Source organism: Carcharhinus amblyrhynchos, chromosome 10 (assembly GCF_965287045.1).
Source record: "Carcharhinus amblyrhynchos chromosome 10, sCarAmb.v2.hapA, whole genome shotgun sequence".
NCBI lineage: Eukaryota > Metazoa > Chordata > Chondrichthyes > Carcharhiniformes > Carcharhinidae > Carcharhinus > Carcharhinus amblyrhynchos.
The window spans coordinates 82,458,110-82,481,415 of NC_137333.1; the positions used below are offsets into that span (position 1 = coordinate 82,458,110).

A 23,306-nucleotide genomic window follows, 5' to 3' on the forward strand; every position below is an offset into this window, starting at 1 on the left:
AAATTGCTGGGTTTGCCTTGAAAAAAGCGAAGACCCTTCTTTGGATGCTGCGGCTGTAACAGCAATCGAGCTTCAGAGAATGTAAAGCCATGCCCACCAATTGGAAAAACAGCACAAACATTGCAAGCGGCCTTCCAGCTGTCAAAACTCAGCCTTAGCTCCACAGCTGCCATTGTTGTCTCAGAGCTCACAAACCCTTTGGGTACCCCAAAATTAGAACCTGAGCAAGAGATATTTAAAGGGTGGAATGATGTTTAACCAATGTTGTGAGATGGCAGCTAAATCAACTGTCTACCTGCTGATGAGTACCAGTTTATCATCAATCTTTGTGTTAAAGGAAACAGATAATTGTTGAGACTGTTTAATTTGCTGTATGAGGGAAACAACATCTACCTAACAAAAATATCACGTATCAGAATTATATGGCAATGGATAATTCAAGAAAGTGACCTTGAGTTAAAACTGCTGAGTGAATCCAACTTATCTGTTTTTGCCTGCCTGTTGTATTTGTTTTCTATACAGCTACCTTGGGGAATAAAATTACTTGATGTTACAATGAAAAATATAGCTTTTTTTTCATTTCTATATCAGTGCTGAAAAAAAATTCTGGAACTTCTCTTCTAAAGAAATAGATTTTTCAGACAATTCTAACCAATCTTGATATTGAAAGTTTCTTGGGAAGTATCAGAGGTTAACGCAGAACCCGAAGAGGCTGAGTTAAATAACATAATGCTCAAAATAATGGGCAGAATTCTCCCATCTTGGACTAACTCCTGTGGTGGAGGCAGGGACATATGTTTCCCATTGCAGAGGCCAGTGGGAAACCACACCATATCTCATCAATAACGCAACCAGTTATTTTACGCCATACCTGTGGCGGAGCAGGTCTAATGGCACATAGTCCATCATACCCAGATGCCATAATGTATAGGTGGATAACCCACTACTGAAGAAAGAAGATAGACCTCCTGAGAAAAAAGGATCTCCAGGAACATTCTGAGGTTGCAAGATGGATCTCCTCAATGACACTGGATCTTCCACCTGTAGACGCTTGTCCCTATTGCTGCAATGTTGTTCCGGGGTCCAAGGTTTCTGCTGGCCTCCAATCTGAACTCCCGAGGCAGTCCCAGGGATCATTCAGTGAATCCCGGCATCTGCATGCCACGTTGTTCCAGATGCATTTTGCACCAGTGTATTTTCCTGCTAGTGTAACAAAGAATCAGGCGTGGGTGGAAGATTCTGGTCGGGCTTTCATCTGCATCCATTAGCAGCAGAATGCAAATCAATTTCATGCCGGCCTCCAGGTGTTTCCTGATCCGCTATGGCAGAGAATGCCGTGGGAAATTCACGTCAGCGTGAAACTGATTTTTGCAATCCCGCCAAATTCTCTCCCCCCATCCACAACCAAAGCAGGGCATTGAAAGAATTCTGCCCTCTGTCTCACTAACTCTTCTAGAAAGATTGGAGATTTTGGGGTTTCCTAAAGTATAGGTATACCAAAATAAAAGACCAAAGTCAGATGAACAGTAATTGTTTAAAATATTTCAGGAACTTCATCAATCATGTGTATTATTTAGTACTGACCTGCTTGAGCTGCGGATTGCATGGCAGCTGGCAGGGAGCTCGGCACCAGTCCCGCTGGTGGTATAATGCTGCTTAGATTTATGCCTGTGGGAGTTATGGCTCCAGCATTACTCCCCAGCATAGGATTCGAACCACTCATTAATGTCTGTGCTCCACTAAAGGGTGGGGGACAAAACAAATATATTATCCCTTTGTTTCTGATTTATTTTAGTAATTAGGTCACTTCTTACAACATCAGTTGTAACTAGAAGGTTTAACATAACATGCTAGAATTATTATAAAGCTAAAGAATCATGAAATTACAAACCTAATATGGTTATAGAAAATAAATCGCAGCAGGCATAGACTTAATAAAAATAAGCCAGGAGAAAGATCTTGTGTAAAAGTTGACCAAATGGTCCAAGTGTCATCACAATATTGAACAGCAGTTGCAAAGGCAAGGAAAAACGTTAAAATGTGAAATTAGAACCAAAGAACACCACACCAAGAAGAAACATTGAATAAAACTGAGACTGAACATGGGATACTGTGTCTACATGTAATCACTGGAAAAAAGAAATATAGAGGAATTCAGGAAAGGCAACAAAAAAATCCCGAATTTCAGATAGGTTTTTGAAATCTGGACTTATTCTCTGTTTGAAAAATGCTTGATTAGCAATTTTTACAAACAACAATTTCAAATTTTTCAAAAGTGATTCCAAGCCTCAACTGACTTTAATAGTATTGCCAAATTAAATTGACCATTTGCCATAGCCAAGAATGGCATATTATTTAACATGGTAATAAAAAATATTCTTAGAAGGGTGTCAATTATTGATTTTAAAATGTAAATGTATAATGTATAGTAGTATGTCGATAGTAATTAGAAAGAACAGCTCATTATTTTATAAACCAATTTCCTTTCTCCATGAAGTTTTCCTATTTCTGCCTCCAGTGACTTCTGCAGTCATTGTGATGGTGGAGGTTAGAGATCTGATCTTTATTGGCCTGTTAACTGGAAATCAAGGCTGGATGCCAATCTAGAAGCACAGTACTGCATAAAGTTTGTATTGGATTGTGTACTGTTGTGCCACAGTTGATATCCAGATCAAATGCTTTTAGCTAGACATCCAGGTCTGTTCAAAGTACAACTTTTTCAAGTGAAATTAGTTATACCCTTAATCTACATCAGTGGAAGAGTTCTGGGTGAGAATGGAGGTTAGAACGTTAAGTCTCTGATAGGAAATCTATTCACCAAAATGCTTCAAGGGTTAAGTACTTAAATAGATAAAAAATTTATAATAGAAACACATACAGAGGAGAGTACTTAATATTGGAAACACTCTTCTTGGGCTCTCCTTTTCCTTCAAGACAAAATGGACTCAAAATATTCATTTCTGGTTACAATTCCAGTTTAACATAAAATTCAATGACATTGATGCAAATTTAAAAACTTATTAGTTATTATCAGTCTGATGGGAATAAGATTTAATTGATTCAAAAAGTTGATTGTTTGGAAAAGATTTGCATTAGAAGGAGTTAAAGAATAGTGATAAATAAATTAAATGATACACATTGTATTTGATAAGGTACACAAGTCTTTCTTCTATAGGCTTTTCAATATGTTCTTGTAATGCATGAATAAATAAAACAAATATATTTTCATTATATTGTACCCTTTCCTGTATGATTCTTGTTATTGTGTACTTTGACTCCAAAATAAATTTAGTCTGAAAACATTGCAGAGCTGAAGAAATAGTAAGAAAAAAATCAAATGGCGGGGGGGGGGGGGGGGGGGGGGGGGGCGCGCGCGCGCGCGGGATTTTATGTCCTTGCTTGATCCACGGCCAGAAAATCTTGCCCGAGGTCAAAAGACCTTCCTATTGTCTGCTTCTCGCCTGCTCCGATTCCCATGGCAGGCGGAGCAGTAAAATTGCAGCAAATATCTTACTTCACGTTTTTAAAAAGTAACATTCCCTCAATTGAAATTATTCATAGGAAGATGCAATCTACGTGCAACAGTATCAGTGCACAATTAAACTAATAATCACACAACCACGGGGCTGAAAAAAATTTCAGATAAAATTAATTTTGCCCACTTTACATGGCTGTCATCATTTCTTTGAATGACGATTTATCTATATTTGCCAATGAAGAATATCACTTAATTTAAGTCCCTTGAAGAATCCACTGATATAAATAGAGCAATTTACTATTCCTTTACTGTATAGTAAAGGGGCAGCACGGCAGCATTGCTGCCTCACTGTGCCAGGGAGCCAGGTTTGAGTCCTGGCTTGGGACTCTCTCTGTGCTGAGTCTGCATGCTCTCCCCATGTCTGCATGAGTTTCCTCTGGGTGCTCTGGTTTCCTCCCACAGTCTGAAAGACGTGCTGGTTAGGTGCATTGACCATGCTAAAGTCTCCCTCAGTGTACCCGAACAGGCGCTCGGGTATGGCATTTAGGGAATTTTCCCAGTAACTTCAAACGTAAGCCTATTCTTAACACTAAATAAACTTTAAAACTAGAGTAACACACGGATAATGTTTGTGAGAAGGTAAGAAATCCTATCTCTAGAAATGGCTGGATAAAATAAATCTTCCTTATTGAAAATCCTTCTTCTTAATGAGTAAGAAGAGATTTAACTTTCTCAATCAGCATTTTTTTCACACTTCAGGAGTTTAGCCCCATAGAGGCAATAATTTGCAATTGCCTATTTTAAGTTATCTGTTAATTTGAATGTAGATTGTGAAATGATATTAAAACTTAGCTGTTTTATTATAATTTCTTGAGATGAACTATTGGATAATAGATTTTTTCTCAAGCAGAATATCACTGAATTAATCGAAGCTGATCACGTTACTCAAGAGGAAGAGTGCATTTTTGTCGGTTTAGATTAATCACCTGAAATAAAATTAATCTGTCAGCCTGCAGGCCCACAATGTGAGTTAATCCAAACAACAGCTCAGCAGATGCTGTCTGAAACAAGATTCTTGAATTTAGCCTAGCAAACATTCATTTGCTTGAGAGGAAAAACATCAAGATGGCCAAAGCATAATGATTGAAAGATCAATGTTAGATGGTAGGATGGAGAGCGCAGGTAGAAGGTACAGCTAAAGAAAATAGCTCAAAAAGGATGAAATGAGGCCACTGAATGCTTTTAAAAACTAGTACAAGAAACTGAACATCAAAGCAACAAGCAAGATACCATGCATGCTGAAAATCAGGAATACAAAAAGAAATTGCTGGAAAATACTCAGATCAGGCAGCCTCTCATGAGGTTGGATGACATTTCTGACCTGAAGTATTGGCTCTAGCTGGAATTCTCTGGTCTCACACTCCCACCACTGGCAGCAAGAATGAAGAATTTGGGTGCTCAGCCAAATCTTCATTCATTGCAGCAGGACTGGAGAATCTCAGCCACTGGTGTGATGGGAGAATTCTGGCCTCCTCAGATGCTACATGATCTGCTGAGCGTTTCCCAGCATTTTCTATTGTAAGGAACTGGATTTGATTTGCTGGCGCACAGAGACCCAACAAGGATGGAATAAGTTATCAACTAAACTGTGCCAAAAGGTGCAGCCAGTTTGGATGACAAGAGGAGTTTGGGAGCAATCACTCCACGAGGGGAAAGTGCAAATTGGGGTTTCAGCAACAGCGAGGCAGATTGGAAGCACAACGAGGAAACTGAAGGAGTAATCATAGAAAGGGAAAGGACACGAGTTATGAAGTCCTGCCAGCACTGAACTGAATACTGTGGCTGCACCAAAATTGGCCACAGGGGACAGCCATGGAAATTGACAAATGTATTTCAGCATATTTATCAATCCACTGCAAGAAGCCTACAGGTGCTGACAGAAATGAAAAATATACTAATCTTTAGTTTTCAAAATGTTACGCTGGAGGAAGTCAATTCAAGGACCCAACAGAGTCATTGCTAGCAGTGAACAGGGAACATACAGATAAAGTGTCTTGCTGATCATGTTACCCAAGGGTGACTTTTTCATGAAAGAGAGATAGGGAACACCGCAGATAGCTATTTGGGCATTCATTCATGGGACATGCGCATCACTGGCTGGCCAGCACTCATTGTCCATCCCTAATCACCCTTGGCTAGGCCAGAGGGAAATTGAAAGTCAACCATATTCCTGCAGCTCTGGAGATACATGTAGACCAGACCAGGTAAGGGTGGCAGATTTCCTTTCCTGAAGGACATTAGTGAATCAGATGGGTTTTTCTGACAATCAACAATGATTTCAAGATCATCAGAAGATTCTTAATTCCAGATTTTTTTTATTGAATTCAAATTCCACTATCTGGCATGGTGGGATTTGAACTTGGCTAACTAGAACATTGGCTGAGCTTCTGGATTAATAGTCTAGTGATAATACCACTAGGCCATTGCCTCCCAACATAGAAGGAAAAATAGCAGTTTGGTTACATTGAAGTAATAGAAATGGAAGAGAACAGTGCTGTGGAGGTGGTTTGTGGATGAGAGGTAGTTAGTATGGAGTGATCAGTAATTTCAAAGATAACAAAGAGATAAAGGGAGATAAAGTGATGTAACATCAACTGTCATTGAGAACTTGGGCCAAGGCAGTTCAGTGTTGCGCACAAAACTAAACTTAAGAGGTTTACTGGTGAACATGGGGTCAAGAAATGGAAGTTGAGTAAATCAGGATTACATCAAGAAGGCAAGTGGTGGATTTCGTGGAGAAGAAAAGCTTGATGGTTACTGTGTGAAATGGGGCATGGACAGAATTCTCCCATCTGGGGACTAAGTCCTACAGCGGGGGCAGGAATGTGGAAGTTTTCCTGGAAGTTCATGGAAAGCATGCCAAATCGTCTCACCCTAACCTCATTAATTATGCAATTGGGTGTTTTGCACCTTATTCTGTGGCAGGATAGGCCTTATGGCGCAAGGTCCACTGTCCTATCTCGGCATATTGAAAAGGCATCCAATGTCACTGACAAACTACTGAAGAAAAAAAACGGACCTCCTGAAAATAAAGATCGACCTCCAGGACCGGAAGTTGGACACCCCTTCTGGGCACTGAATCTAAGGTCCATCTGTAGATTTTAGAAGAGTGTTTTGCATCGGCATGTTTTTCCACTGGCACCGTAGAGAATCAGACAGGGGGGGGGGAAATCAGACCTTTGTCTGCATCCCATTAGTGGGATGCAAAAGAGTTTCCTGCCTGCTTCCAGCACGTTCCTCAATTCACCATGGCAGGCACCAGCTTTACTGTCTGCCCCTACACCCTCTGAGCAGTTAAGAGTGAAAGGGAAGGCCAGAGGAAAAGCAGCACAGAGAACTTCTATGCATGATACCAAGTCCTTGAGCTTCTCAATTTAGTATCAGAATTCAGCAATGGCTGTGTTGGAGGAAGATCAGAGGGTGCAGACTGTGATGAAAGTTTGGGTGTTCATATGTTTTTCAATAAGTTTTCAAAAGATTTGCAATAAAACTCTGGAGTAAAAGGAGTCACTTGCAGAAGTGGAGATGCGACTGGAGATAGTTAACTTCATAAGAACATAAGAAATTGGAGAAGGACTAGGTCATATGGTACCTCAAACCTGCTCTACCACTCAATCTGATTATGGCTGATCTTCTGCCTGAACTCCATCCTTGATTCCCTGTGGTCAAAATCTATCCCAACCTTTAATATAGGCAACAACATAGCCCCCTGGGGTACAGAACTAAAAAGATTCACAATCCTCTGGAAGAAAGTTGTTCTCATCTCAGTCCTAAATAATGGCCCCCTTTATGGCCGTGACCCCATGTTCTACATATCTAGCCAGAGGATATTTCCTGTCATTGTCCATATCCTGTCAAATTCCTTCAGAATTATACACATTTCAGTGAGATCACCTCCCACTCTTCTAAACTCCTGATCGTATAGGCCCAATTTACTCAGCCTCTCATCATAGCACTGCCATCTTATCCCAAAAAAGTCAAAAAAACCTTTGCTGTACTACTCCCAAGGTAAGAACATCCTTTTGTAGATTATGGAGGCTAAAAGATTCCAGGTATGCTTGCACCAAAGTCCTACACATAGTAGTAAGGCTTCCTTGCACTCTAATCTCCTGAATTAAAAGTAAACGTGCCATTTGCTTTCCTAATTGCTTGCCGTACCTGCATCACTTTGTGTTTCTTGTGAGTACCCAGAACTTTCTGAATATCAACATTTATAATTTTCACACTTTTTAAAAAATTCTATAAGTTTATATTCTTATTCTCAAATGAATAGCCTCTCACTTATCCACATTACACTCCATCTACCAGCTTGTCTCCCACTCACTTAATTATATCTCATTCACACCATTTTGTGTCCCCTTCATAGTTTACATTACCACCTAGCTCTGTCATTCTAAGTCATTAAAATAGATTATAAATAGCTAAGGCTTTAGCACTGATCCATGTGGTGCTAACAATTACAACCTGCCAACTTGAAAATGCCCTATTTATTCCTACTGTCTGCCTTTCCCCACTTGACTGATTGTCTAACTATGTTAAGATATCATTCCCACTGCCATGAACCCTTGCACACACTTGGGAAATTAAAATCTTTATTTGTTCAAAGTCACCAAATCTCTCCAACAAGTAAAACAAAATAAAATGCACAGACTTCAGGAAAACTGTAAAACAAACTTATCATGCAGTACCATAATAAGTACCGCAATGATAACAGGGTAGAGTGGCATGGAAGAAAGAGGTCTGTCACTATGGCATCAAAAGTGACGAGTTTTCACTGGTGACTTTGGTTTGTTCCTGTGGTACGTGAAGAATGTTGAGTGTAGGAACTATATATATGGCACTGATCCAGAATCTGTTGTCAGAGTCAGGAACAACAAAAATCCACAATCTTGAATAAAAGTAAAAAATACTTCAATCTTATAAGATTAATACATTCAAATAAAATATGATAGGTTTAAAAGATTTAGAATATTCTTACCATACAGAGCCCACTACATTGATGAAGTTGAGACCCGCTGGATTTGTCATCACCTGGGTGGATGAACTCCCTGTTGTAATGGAAGTTACCATACTGGAAAGAGGTATGGTCATTACTGGCAGAGCTTGACTGAGAGCCATCTGCTGTTGGGCAAAAGGGGTTAAAAGGGTCTGCGGATTGAGGCCTGATTCTTGTGGAGGAGTAGCTGTGGGAGTGGCTGTAGATGCTGGGGTTTGGACATCAGAAGGGTGTGGAGTTGATGAAGGGGTGTTGGTTGGTGTGGGGGTTGATGGCTTGGGTGTTCCAGATCCTGCTCATCAAGAAAAAAAAAGTGCCACATTATTACTTTAAAACCGATACAGAGGTTTTCTGTAAAACTGCCCCCCCAAAAAAAAACAATTTAATGTTAATGCCAAGGGGGAAAAAATAGTTCACTCAAGTAAACAGGAATAGTGACTTGCGATTGTATACATTGCTGTTAAATAGGTTTCAAGGTCATCTGTAAACTGTTAATCAAGTCACTCTCCATCCATTCAGTTTGAAGGAAATAATAGCTCACACAATACAAATGCAGTATACAAGTATGAAAATTAGACTTAGAAATAATCTTCCACTACCTGAATAGTTAATGGAAAAATACAGATATAAATCAATAATTGGAAGACACCAGGTATAAATTGGTAACATCAGATGTAAATCAGTAATGTCAGATATAAATCAGTAATTGCACATGGCAGCAGTTTAAGAAGGCAGCACATCACCACCTTCTCAAGGGCAATTCAGGATGGACAATAAATGCTGGCCCAGTCAGCAATGCCCACATCCATAAATGAATTAAAAAAACTTTTCAGCTTTACCTATGCATCTTAAAATTTTCAAATATTTAACAGATAGCACGTGATTTTGTACAATTAAATGGTTCAATATTATATCCTACCAATTAATGGGATAATGAACCATTGGGGTGAATTTAGGCCATTCTAAGTGTAATAATCTCACAGTTAATACAAATGTAGCAGTTGTTATACATGCAAAAGAAACAAATTATCTTATGTGAGTCTACTTTTAGAGATTGGTAAATAAATACTTTTGCAGATTACTGAAGTTTGAGGACAACTTGTTCCCGTGATAAGAATACAGTTTTAACAATAGTTCCACTTCTAACAAGTGTCTTAAAGATAGTTTCTCTTTGAAGTGTAAAAACTATATAAAATCAAATTATATCTTAGAACACAGTGTAACATGCGAAGTTTACATTCCTTGTTTTTTTATACAGTGACAGATCAACGTGAGAGTCCACAATTAAAAGATCTGAAGAGAAATCTCAACTTGTACCAAGTGAAAGAGAACACATGTTAGCTTAATTTTAGTTCTCCTTTTATCAGATAAGGAGTTCAGTGGGCACTTTATAAATGTTCTTCACAGTCCACACAATGAGAAAGAGACAAGTTTGCTCGAAGGTGTTGCAAGGAATCAATGATTTATTCTATGTTGGGGTTTTGAAACAGTTACTGACGAGTGAAAAATCTTGCAAACCTTGAAAGTTTTAATCCATGTGTCTATCAGCAAAGACATCCTAGTCAGGAGGGACTGATGGGTATTAACCTTGCATTAACACTACAAAGTTTAAATTCAGAAACTTCAAATTAGTCCTTTTATATGCATATATGCTTGTTTTGAAGTGCTGTGCCCATGAATCCAATTTCAGAAGAAAGATTTTAAAATCTACATGAAATATATATAAAACTAATGTAATTCTCTTTCTCTGCGTACTGTTATGATGTGTAAACTTTGTCATTGAACTGAATCCTGGAAGTTGATTTGGCTTTACTTGTTTCCCATCCTGTAGTTGTAGTACTATTAAGTGTTCCTCTGGCAGTCACTGCTCATACACAGCTCCAATGAAGCTTTTTTCCCCCTAGGTGCTCTCTAACCTTTTGGTCCAGACATTGATTCCAGGAACATTGTACTTCAGCTACATTTTCATTTTTAAACCTGTTGCAAGTAATTCTTATTGAGATTCTCCAACCCAGTCACCTTTTTTGCATTTTTCAAAACCATAATTTCCTTAGCTGTTTACATGCCCTTTGTTTCTTTAATATTTAATGTTTCAATCCATTCCTTAACTAAGAAGATTTGTTACATCACTGGACTCAAGATTTCTGAGTGTTTAGGAATCCTTTTGTAATAGAGGTATTTCCCTTGTGTGTGCCAGTCAAACTCGAAGACTATTGTCATCAAGTTTGATTTGTCCTAATTTGTAGGTCAACTTTATCAAGCCATGCCTTCAGTGCCCACAATATAATTTAGCTAGAAAGGCTGAAGACAAGGCAAATTCCCCAAATCTCAATTTAATGATTGTTAAAAAAAGTAATAGACTTGCATTTATATAGCGTCTTTCATGACCAATGGACACCCCAAAGTACTTTATAGCCAATGAGCTATTTTTGAAGCGAAGTCACTTGCAGTAAGATAATGGAATCAATTTGCATGTAGCAAGCTCCTACAAAGAAGAATGAGATGACCAGATAATCTTTCTTTTTGAGATGTTGATTAAAAGATAAATATTGGCCAAGATACTGGGTCTGATATTCCTGTTCTTCTCTGAAATAGTGCCATGGAATTTTTTTTTTAATGTCCATCTGAGTAGGCAGGCAGCGTCTCAGTTTAACACTTCAGCCAAAAGCACCTCTGGCAGTGCAGTACTCCTTCAGCATTGCATTGGAGTCTTAGCCTTAATTTATGCACTCAGGTCCTGGAGTGAGACTTGAACTCACAACCTTCTGACTCAGAGGTCAGATGACTGAAATACTTGGCTCTCAGTATTTTAGGCATCAAAAATATTTGGTCAGAATTCCTAAGAATTATGTCAAGGTTGCCTTAGGTGTCAGTGCTAGTCATGGACAGTTCATCAAAACAAAAAAAACCTCATAATTCCTTGAATAAGGCATACCTATTGGGTATGCTGGAATTGGGCAGCTGACTAAACCATTACTAATGTGCTTTACGAGAAACTCTTCAGGCAGTGATCATCAGTTTATTTGGACCATGAGAGCCATGAACGTGGGGTTTGAAAATAATCCCACTGATGATCTCAATTTTCAATATAGAGTATTGAAGGGTAAAAATAGAGTAAAATTACTTATAAGACAAATCAAACATAGCATTATATTTTTTTAAATAAGCAGGGAAAGTATCTCTGAGGATGGCACAGTGGTTAGCACTGCTGCCTCACAGCACCAGGGACCTGGGTTCAATTTCAGTCTCAGGTCACTGTCTGTGTGGAATTTGCATATTCTTCCTGTGTCTGCATGGGTTTCCTCTGGCTGCTCCACTTTCCTCCCACAGTCCAAAAATATACAGGTTAGGTTAATTGGCTATGCTAAATTGCCCCTTAGTGTCAGGGGGACTAGCAGGGTAAACATGTAGGGTTACAGGAATAGGGCCTGGGTGGGATTGTGTACAGTGCAGGTTCAATGGGCCAATGACATCCTTCTGAGCTGTAGGGATGAAAAGTAAAAATGTTTTCTGTCAGGGCATTCAGAGGGAAGGATGACGTAAGAGTCAGTATGCTTTCACTGAAAGAGTGACGGACTATATCAAGCAGTAAATAATAATTTCATCGTATTTTAAACTACACTTTACTACAGATAACTAATATAGCAATTTTAGCACAGACAGATCTGCCTACCCTGCAAAATTAAAATACTTGTGCTTGGCAAAATTGTCAGGGTTACTTTCTGTGCTCTACAGAAGTCTTGCAGGATCACTTAGTAAATTTTGAAAAGTGTCTGTTTCTCCTGAAAGGTTCCTTTAGACTGCTGACGGTGGATGGGATAACGCATTCTATAGTGGCCAAATTGTTTTTGGAGGAAAGGAATCTAATTGTCTGTGTTAATCCTAATGAACACAGGAAACGATTCCACCTTTTGAAGGTTCTCATGTTGTTCTCATAGTAGGATCATTTGCTAACCATACTGCAAAGTAGTACAGATAAGGAAGGTCATTTTGCAAAGCTAGACCATCCTTCAACATAATCTATGGTCTAACCAACATAGCATCCTACAAATGCTCATTCTTGAATATTAGTGATGGGAAAAATTATGGATCTTCTTTTAACTCTAATTTTAATGAGTGTTTAACAAATAAGTTCCAATCATTAAATAGGAATCAAGTTTTTAACCTTAGGGTATTTCTTCCATTTTAAAATATTATGCTTGCACAAAGCAATTTAGTTGCACCACAAGAACAGTCTTCAACCTACATGATGAGCAATCTGAGGCATAGTTGCAAATGAAGGCATGGTCACTTTGTAAACAGTGTGTAGTGTATTCATATTGCACTGTATCTATTCCATTTGTTGTAAAATAAATATGACTACTAAACAAGGGTCATCATATCATAACTTACACCTTTCTATAGTCTGATGAGAATTCCTCACTAGTAGAAGGGTAAGTTACAGTTAATGTAACAAGCAGAGTATGTATATATGTTGCATCCAATGGTTTTTATTCTGTTTGTATCACATTTTAGGTAATTAAAATGGTACAAGGCAGACATAAATTTTAATTATTATTAAGTAAAGTGAGGTACAAATTGCAGAGAATGATGCCATCGTCAAGAAATATTAATAAATCTATAGCGAAGATGGCATTAAACATTTATGCTATAAACTTTACTAATAATTTGTCACTGACTGCTCTTTGAAATTGAGTACTCGATTCATTTGCAAAGATTCAGAAAGGAAATCTGTATTAAAAGTATAGAATTACATTATTACTTTAAATTTCTAGGATTAATACAATTTCCCCAATAGATTCCACTCAGATTGTCACTACGCTTATTTTTTTTACTTAAAGCTTAAAAATTCTTAGCAAGTAATTTTGAGAATTGCACAATTATTCCACTCAATAAAAACTTAAATAAACCGTCTGGAATTCTTCAGGTATGGGAAATCTCTTGTGACTGCCCTGACTTGGATGCCCTACTAACTATGACCTGTGAAGTAGAATCAAATTTATAATATTGTTGTATTTCAAATCATTTCTAACTTAAAGTATGCATCAAGCCTTCATACACTATCTAAAATCATGGCCACAAATTCAAGGAGTGTTTAACCTTAGAATTAATGTACTCCTCTGCCATCTACAAAAGCCCTTTTTATTGTTAAATTTACCTGTTTTGCCAACGTCTGAGATAAATCTTATGTTTGGGACTCTATACAAACTCGCGTAGACCAAACTGGATTCAAGACATTAACACAGCTTGAATTGTAAGTGACCAAAAGATTGGATTTGTATAGGCGGATGCTCATGGTACTGGCAATGCTGCATTTATCTTACAGGAAAAATCCTTAAAAATATTTCAGAAATATTTCAACCACTGGATACTTATGGCAACATTGTTTTCAATTTTAATGTGTGTAAATCTTGTCACAATAATTCCATAACTCCTGGCATTATTTTATTCTATAGAAGGTTTAAATGGTTATCTGCATGTACCCTAATAGATTCAAGTATAAGGATTATGAATAAACAGCACTGGGGAAAAACATACTAGTTTCCAACTCAGCATTTCTAAGGGCAGGCACCCATTAAATGTTAGCAAATTAACAAGCATTTATATCAATGCAGCTGTAGATATATGATAATTCAAATAAAGAGCATTGTATCTACACTATCAATTATAAGAAAGAAATTACCTCTTGGGTAATTTTTTCAGCAAGTTTCACTTGTATTTTCACAAAGGTGCTCTCACGTATTGGTTACTTCCCTGTTTAAAGTCTTTTTTCAGTTAACTAAAACAATGTATTATAAAGTTGATGCAGTTATTACAATGGTGTGAAAGTACAGTGACTTCCAAAGAAATTCAAATTGAAGCAGAAATGTAGTAATGAACAAAAATCATTGCTACAAAATATTTACATTGAAATATATCACAGTATTTATATAGTACTTTTCGTGTCTAAACACTGCAAAGCACTGTACATAAGAACATAAGAAATAGGAGCAGGAGTAGGCCATCTAGCCCTTCGAGCCTGCCCCGCCATTCAATAAGATCATGGCTGATCTGTCGTGGCTCAGTTCCACTTTCCCGCCCTCTCCCCATAACCCTTAATCCCCTCTCTTATCAAGAACCCATCAACCCGCTTCTTAAAAATATTTAGCGAGGCAGCCTCCACCACTTCAACGGGCAGAGAATTCCAGAGATTCACCATCCTTTGAGTGAAGAAGTTCCTCCTCAACTCCGTTCTAAACCGCCTCCCCTTTATCTTGAGGCTGTGCCCCCTAGTCCTACTGTCTTTTTTGAGCGGGCACCCTCCGCACAGTGAAGTACTTTTGGAAGTGCAGTGATTATTATGTGAACAAACATGGCTGTCATTCTGTGTCAGCAACTTTTCACAAACAACCATGTCTGTTTCAACTAGTAATAATCGAGGGAGTAGTAGTGACGGGCTCTTCTTTATGTACTTCTGCAGAACCTTTAACACCCATCCTAAGCAACAGATCAGGGGTGCGTTTAACATGTCATCCAAAAATAGATAATATATCAACTCTCTGACCTTCACTGCAGTTTTCATCTACATTATATGCTCAAATGGAGTTGAGAATGATTCTACAAGCAAAATTGCTACCAATTAATTCAAGCACCAAGCCATGTCCATGCATCCCAAATATGCTCTCTGATCAACATCAGATCTTGGCCAAGCAACACATAATTTTTAACGTTCTTATCTTCATTTCAAATCTCCATGACCTTGTTCCTCAGCATCTTGGAAACCTCTGCTCTACAACTCTCCAAAATCACCTCCAACTCTGCCCTTTTGTGCTACCCCAATTTTCATCACTTCATTACTGGTGGCTGTATCTTAAGTTGCCTCATGCTGTTGAGAGTAATATATTAATGTGGATGGAGGATTGGCTATCAAACTGGAAATGGAAAGTTGGGATACAATTGGTCATTTTCTATTCGGGATCAGTGCTGAGGCCACAGTTCTTTACAAGCTGTATTAATGACTTAGATGAAGGTAGTCAAGTTTGATGATGACACAAAACCAGGTAGGAAAGCATGTTGTTGTGAAGAAGACACATGGAGGAATTTTCCTGTCCTGCCCGCCAAGGGCAAGGCAAGGACTATGTAAAGGTCCATTGACCTCAGGTGGGATTTTCTGGTTTTGGGTGAGCAGGATTGGAAAATTCTGTCCACAGAGCCTGCAAAGGGATATAGGTAAGTTAATTGAATGGACAAAAAACTGGCACATTAAATATAGTTTGGGAAAATGTGATGTTGTCCATTTTGGTGGGAAAAATTCAAAAATGGAATATTATTTAAATGGAGAAAGACTGAACAATGCTGCTGTACATAGGGATCTGGACACACCCGAACATGAATAATAAATAATGAAGGTGTAGCAAGTGATTAGCAAGGCAAATGGAATTTTGGCTTTCATTGCATGGAGGACAGAGAATAAAAGATTTAAAGGCTGGGATTCTCTCCCAGGACACATCCATTGGGCAGCATGGTGGCACAGTGGTTTGCATTGCTGCCCCACAGTGCCAGGGACCTGGATTCAATTCTGGCCTAGGGTGACTGTGTGGAGTTTGCATGTTTTCCCACTGATGATCTCAATCTTCAAAACGGAATATTGAAGGGTTAAAGTTGTGTAAAATTACTTACATGACAAATCAAACACAGCATTATTTTGTTTTAAAGAAGCAGGGAAAGCAACTTCTTGGACGGCATGGTAGCATAGTGGTTAGCACTGCTGTCCCACAGCGCGAGGGACCCAGGTTCAATTTTGGTCTTGGGCCACTGTCTGTGTGGAGTTTACACATTCTCCCTGTGTGTGTGTGGATTTCCTCCGGGTGCTCTGGTTTTCCTCCATACTCCAAAGATGTGCAGATTAGAGCCATGCCAAGTTGCCCCTTAGTGTCAGAGAGATTAGCAGGATAAATACATGGAGTTATGGGAATGGGGGCCTGGGTGGAATTGTTGTCAGTGCAGGCTTGATGGGCTGAATGGCCTTCTCCTGCACTGTAAGGATTCTATGAACTCTATTCGCCATTGGGATCTTCCAGTCCTGCCAAAGCCAGTGGCCTTATGCTTTACTAATGAGCCACACCACCAGGGAACTCTCGAGGGGAAGACAGTCGCCTGCAAGCGAGCAAAGGGCGGTGGGAAGGGCCAGAAAATCCCAGCCAAAGTCTTGCTACAATTATACAGGGCACTGGTGAGGTTAGACCTGGAGTAGTGTAAAGTTTTGGTCACCTTGATTAAGGAGGAGCGTACTTGCATTTGAAGCAGTTCAAAGAAAGTTCACCAGGTTGATTCCGGGATGTTGGAATTGTTTTACGAGGGAAGATGCAGCAGATTGCGCCTAAACGTGTCCAGTTTACATTTTATTGAAAGATTCTGAGGGGACTTGGCACAGTAGACACTTAGAATGATTCTCCTCATCAGGGAATTTAGAACTGGGGAATGCAGTTTCAAAATAAGGGGTCTCCCATTTAAGATGGAAATGATGAACAATTTCCTCTCAGAAGGTCATTTACCTTTGGAATTCTCCACCCCAGAGAGCAGTGAGGGTTGGGTGAGATACACAGATTATTAATTTACAATGGAATAAAGGATAATTGGCAGGTTTGGGAGTGGCTGTGGGGAGAGGAAGCTAGGCAGGAAAACGGAATTATGGCCACAATCTGATCAGCAATGTTTTTATTGAATGGTGGAGCAGGCTGAAGGGGCCAAATGGCCTACCTCTTCTCCTACATTTTATGTTCTTAAGCCCTGAAATTTCTTGCCTAAACCTTGATGCCTTTCTCTCTTCTTTTACAATGTTCCTTCAAACCTATGTCTTTGACCTAGCTTTTGGCTACCTGTCATGATTTCTCCTTTGGTGGACTGGACTCAAATTCTGTTTGATAGCGCTCCTCTGAAGCACTGTCCGAAGTTTTATTATTTTAAAGGTGCTATATAAATGCAAGTTGTTGATATCATCTCTGGGCAAATCACATAACCCTAATTCAAATTTCTACAGCCATTTCTGAGGCTCATGTGTGATCAATTTCTTGCAGTAATAACTAGTTACAGAACTAGGTTACCTTAAGATGTTCACAACTTAAGCATGTAAGCTCAAATTTTGAAATTCTTTGAATTTACCACTGGCGTTTGTCATCAAATCTTTTATACATTCATATTACACCAATGCTTATGAACGTTTCAATTTGTCAACCACAGCACTCATTTATTTTTACTTTGACTATTTTGAGTACACAGACATACAAAATGCTGTAATATACAATTATATACATGAAACTTAATTAAATTATACATTTAAATGTGGCACACATTCAACATTAGAGAAAGGCATTCTTAGGGAAAAGCCATACGAAGCAATTTAGCTTATTAACATGAATGCACACCATTAACGTAGTGAACTAGCCACAAATATGTTGCTAGTTATTCCACTCACTTTGTGATGTACCCACTGGAGACATGGCAGGTGGTGAGAGGATGTTCGCTTGATTAAAATCCGCAGAATGTTTTCTAGACAAACTAGCACTTTTAGTAGTAGTAGGAGGGGGAGTTGTGGATTTCAGGTGGCCACTTTGTTGCAACGGACTAAAGACATTTCCTAAAATAGATCACAAATATATTTTAGTCTAACACTACTTAAAAAGCTTACCATTTTGGGAAAACCAAGGTCTTAACTTTCCATTCCCCATACTTTCTTTGCTCCTTTTTTAGTCATCCTTTCTTAAGCCATCCTCTATACTATTCTCTCTATGGGAAATGTGGATGGACCTGTTTTCTGGCTTTTACCAATCTCTTCCTATTTTCTAACAGTTGGAGAAAAAGAAAACCTCATGAACAGAAATAGGTGGTTTGATCCAACAAAGCTGTTTTTTACTGATTGATCAGCAACTTATTTTAACTTCTTACTTATCAATCTATCATTATTTTCACCAAAAAACACATTTCCCAGCATTCTGTGGCAATTAGATTTTTTTTCAAAGAAGCATCAGGCTTCTACAGAATGCAACCCCAAAATTCTTGATAGCCAAACCATTCAAATTGGGAACACATAGTAAGTAGGTTGCTTACAATTAATATCACAAATAGCATCTTAGGGGGATATCTTACCAAAAAAATTCTAAGTGCCAAACAAGCATTAAAGTGGAAGGGAATCGTGCCCATTTTTTCAGTAAGCTTTTAGACGCGATCTTATGGCAAAAAAAAGGCAAAATGTAATTCATGCCAGTATGGGGAGTAGAAACAGTAAAAGCTGGCTGCTCACATTAGAGGGTGCTATTGTGCATGCGCAGATCTCTGTTCTGTGCAACTGAACACTGCAGGTCTATCAGGCCCCCCACTCCTTGGATATCGCCTACCTTCCCCTGCACTCCTGATTGTTGACCTCCTGGTTGATCGCCCAACCACCCCACCCTCAGATATTGTCCCAATACCCCACCCACCCCACCCCCAGCCAATGGCACTCTGGCCGATTGCCCCCCCACCCCTGGCCAGGTTGGTCACTACCCTGGCCGATCGCCCCCATCCCCATTCTCTGTGCAAGACGAAGTGAAAAAATTATTCAGGTATCAGTCAAGAGTGTCTTTTACTGGCAGTGTTGTTGCAGAACATATGTGAGAACTATCACTATTTTGATTTGTGCAATCATAATCATCAGGTGACAATGATTTGTAAAGCCAATGCATTACTTTAACCTATACTTAGAACAATTATCATTTGGATCTGGATTTAAGAATCCCTTTAGATTAAGTTAACTATAACATAAATATAAACAGAAAAGATTGGTCAGGGAAGTAAAATGAACAATTCAATAACTGACATTGTTAAAAAAAAGGCTAGCTTGGAATATTTAATATTTAACATATTCCTACAAAGTCATGTTACATTTCAGCGATACGTGTTTATCAGATTTTTCAGTTCTGTTCTTCTGAAATGTAATCATCTTCATTTGTGCATGAACCAATATAAGCATAATCAGAAATGATTAAGGTTGCTATACAAACAATTCAGTTATGAAAGAATTTACCTGAAGCGCTGCTACTTGAGCTACTAGGAAGTTTAATGGATGGAGGTCGATATTTCACACCCTTCCCCAGTATAGAAGACTGGACAGATCCAGAAATGTCTTCAGATTGCTACAAGTAAAAACAAATCAAATAGTTATTCAGCATAACATATGGAACACATTTTTCCTTTCAGACACATGGGGCAGAATTCTCTGACTTTTTTGCGGCGTGTTTCTCACGGCAGGAAGCAGCGTGCCATTGGTTGGTAGTGGGATATAATGATCCTGTCACTGTAAACGGGATTTCCCATTGACTCCACCTCACGCCACTGAGAAACACGCAGCAGGGGTGCGCCATCGACGGGACCAGAAGATCCCACCGGTGTGAACAACTGGAAAGTTTCAGTCATGGTGCTTTTCACTTTGACAAGCACAGCATGCTAGTGTTTAATTATTTTCAATATTCTAAGTCATAGTATTTAACAAGTACACTCGTTATTACTGAAGTGCAGAGGCTTTAGTTTACAGCTTAACTGTTTCCACCCTCTGCAAACTTTGGGGAGTTGGGGGGAGAACTTAATAGAGGTGTTGGAGGACTTGTCTGCAATAGACATGCACTGCCTTGTCTAGGAGCGTCTAGGAGCACCCATCAGTATTAAGTGTCTGGTAGGAGTGGCCACCAGCCGGGCCTTGAAATCTAGTACCCACTGAGAGCTGCTGGCCAATCAGAGGGTGGCAGCTGCTTCTGCTCACCAGCATCACTGGTGATGTGGTGGTTGCTTCTGGAAGGACTGCCACCAGACCAGAGATCCAAGATCAAGTGACACAGCCCAGAGGTATGTCATGACAGGAGAGGTTTTCTGGCGCAGAGGTCACGGGGGGGGGTTGGGGTTGAAGTGAGGGGAGTCAGCTGCAAAGGTTAGGCACCGGGAACCTTTGAACCCTCTGCCATTGTCAGGAAAAAGCAGCCCACACAGCATGCCACATGGTGTTGGATCCATCCACAGCTGGGCGAATACCAGTGGCAGCTGGATGAGGCCTTAGTGGTCATTAATTGGCCATTTAAGGGCCTCAACTGGCAACTGGGCAGCAAGTCTGACATGGGCCTTCCCATCCTGGAATTAAATTGGATGGAAGCAGGAAGGCGACAGGATGCTCGCAGACCACACTCCCGCCAAAGTACTCTGTCTCCAAACCACGTGAGAGGGCATAAAATATCCCAATATGCTGACTGTTATGACTATTGCAAAATGTGCAACGAAACTCAGTGAGTCATGTGACACTGGAGCACTCCTGAAGGAAAATTATGGGCTTAATTTGTTTTGTAAGATTGGTTTTCATCATCAACATGCATATACTTACATATAGAATAAGATCAGCGTAGCGATCACTATTTTTAAAAAATCTACACTAAAGTCCTGTTCATCATCTTCAATAAAATAGCTGGCTGGCAGTGGTAACATAACTAGTTTATTATTCAACTAAGAAATGCTGCGCTTTCAAGAATAAATCAGTAGCCATATATAAATATTAGTTTATTTTTAAATGGAAAAAACATCATTTTGCATTGGAATTAGGAACAGGAGAGACTGCAGTTCTACAGGAATTTGTATGGGATGCAGATGTAATTATTTAATGCTCAAATTCATCTTTGTGTAGCAATCTGGAGGACCACCGAAGGTGTTGGAGCTGGTTGCTTGAGGTTCTGCTATTCAAAATAATACATCGTGTTTAATGAAAAACTAATTTCAATTATAATTTCACTAAAGACATGATCTTAAGACTATGCAATGGAATGGGTAAAGATATCAAGAGGATGGACTGATTAAAAACATAACAATTCTGAATATAAACCCAAACTTTAAATAGTAAAAGCATACTATTGTGAACCCACCTCAATTTCTTTTCCAGGTGACAAGTGACTCTGGCTAACTGAGCCAGCTGAGTTGCGGGAAATCTTCACTGGGCACTTGGTGTCCTGCTGCAAAACCTCAAAATACTGCCTTACAAACCTAGAGTTTAACAAGATGGGTTTTAAACAGTAAACCCAGATGGTGAAAACTCTGTAATAAACAGTGTGTAAGTAGAGGAGGAGAGGAAAACCAAGGGCACTCACCTGTCAGCTTCTGCTTTTGTGCCTATTGGGAACCTGGTATATAAAACAACGTTTTAGAGTTGAGATGCATGGAACAAATATAAAAAAATGTATAGACTTAAACTATTCAATTGCAAATAAACTTCTGCAAGTTATACATTCACAATTCTGACTTAGAATGCACTGGGTTCATGCACTATCACAGACATGAGTGCACAGTTTAAGCTGGTACTTTAGTCGGCATTGAGACACAATTTTTTAGATGCAACGTGAAACTAAGAATATACATGCCAGCTCAGGTGGATTTAAAAAAATCTATGGTTATTTGAGGAAGAACAGAGTTAGCTTCCTGACAAACATTCTTCCCTCAAGTATCAAAAACCGATTGATTAATTTCATGGATGTGGGACAAACTAGCCGCTACCACAGCTAAAAAGAGCAGTGGTTACATTTCAGAAATAGTCCATTAACTATAAAACATTTTGTAATTTCCTGACATATCTAACATATTTACTAAAAACTATAAAATGTTTTTGAAGTGCTAATATAACCCAAGTAATACTTTGATACTGCCGAATGATCAAATCTAGAATTTTTTTTGTAATATTACTCTTCCTTAAACACAATGGCGTAACAAAATTCTGGATAAAATAATAGTTGCAATTTTCAATTAAATAATTTCACAATTTTAAACATTTTAAAATTAATTGTTAGTCTGAATCTCTTGTGTCCGTGTTACCATTTTTGAATTGTTGCTTACAGGTTGCTGAGAGCAAACATTCAGTTTACAGCTTTCCCTCAAGTCGCATTGTGAGTAGTGGTCTTTGGTCATGATATCACATAGAATATGAGTGGATACGTTGATTTTTCTATCACATATATAATTATAATAATTACTCCTAACGGATAGTTCCTCAAAAGATGTACGAGTATAATTTCATCATTTGGTTTAATGGTAAATTCCTGAAATTTCTTTTGGTAACTTAAACACAACATTAATGGGTGAAGCTACCAATTTGGGTCAGCGTTTTTTAAAGTTGGAGCACAGAACGATTTACTCTAAGACATTTATTTTGCACTTCTTTCAATTCAGTCCCACAGCTATTCATGCGGGGTTATCTTTTGAGGGAAGGTTGGACAGGTTGGGCCTCTATCCATTAGAGTTTAGAAGAATAAGAGGTGATCTTACTTCAACATTTAAGATCTTGAAGGGACTTTATAGGATGGATGCTGAAAGGATGTTTCCCCTTGTTGGGAGAGACCAGAACAAGGAGACACAGTTTAAAAATGAGGGATATCAGATGAACTTGAGGAGAATTTTTCTCTCAGAGTTTGTGAATCTGTGAAATTCTCTTTCCCAAAGAGGGGTGGAAGCATTGTTACTGAAGTTTTAAGGCAGAGTTAGGTGAATTTTTGACAAACAAGAGTGTATGTAGAGGGTAGGTAGGAGGGTGGAGTTGGGGCCAAAGTCAGATTAGCCATGGAGGGGAATTTTCCAACCTCTCCCATTACCTGGAGTTAAGTTTATATTATTAGTGTCACAAGTAGACTTACATTAACATTACAATGAAGTTACTGTGAAAATCCCCTAGTCACCACACTCGGGCACCTGTTTGGATACACTGAGAATTTAGCATGGCCAATGCACCTAAGCAGC

General features: G+C 38.9%; 1 protein-coding gene across 7 annotated transcripts in view; it reads right to left on the reverse strand.

Moving 5' to 3' along the window:
- supt20 (SPT20 homolog, SAGA complex component) overlaps window positions 1–23,306 on the reverse strand; it is an 89,042-nt gene that overhangs the window by 38,125 nt on the left and 27,611 nt on the right. For all 7 annotated transcript variants that reach the window (XM_080197480.1, XM_080197479.1, XM_080197474.1 and 4 more), the window contains exons 15-20: window positions 21,671–21,703; window positions 21,449–21,566; window positions 19,576–19,684; window positions 17,989–18,150; window positions 8,517–8,826; window positions 1,585–1,739 (exon numbers count right to left, since the gene is read on the reverse strand). In XM_080197480.1, the coding sequence (XP_080053606.1) occupies window positions 1,585–1,739; window positions 8,517–8,826; window positions 17,989–18,150; window positions 19,576–19,684; window positions 21,449–21,566; window positions 21,671–21,703 (887 nt within the window). The remainder of the gene's footprint in view (window positions 1–1,584; window positions 1,740–8,516; window positions 8,827–17,988; window positions 18,151–19,575; window positions 19,685–21,448; window positions 21,567–21,670; window positions 21,704–23,306) is intronic.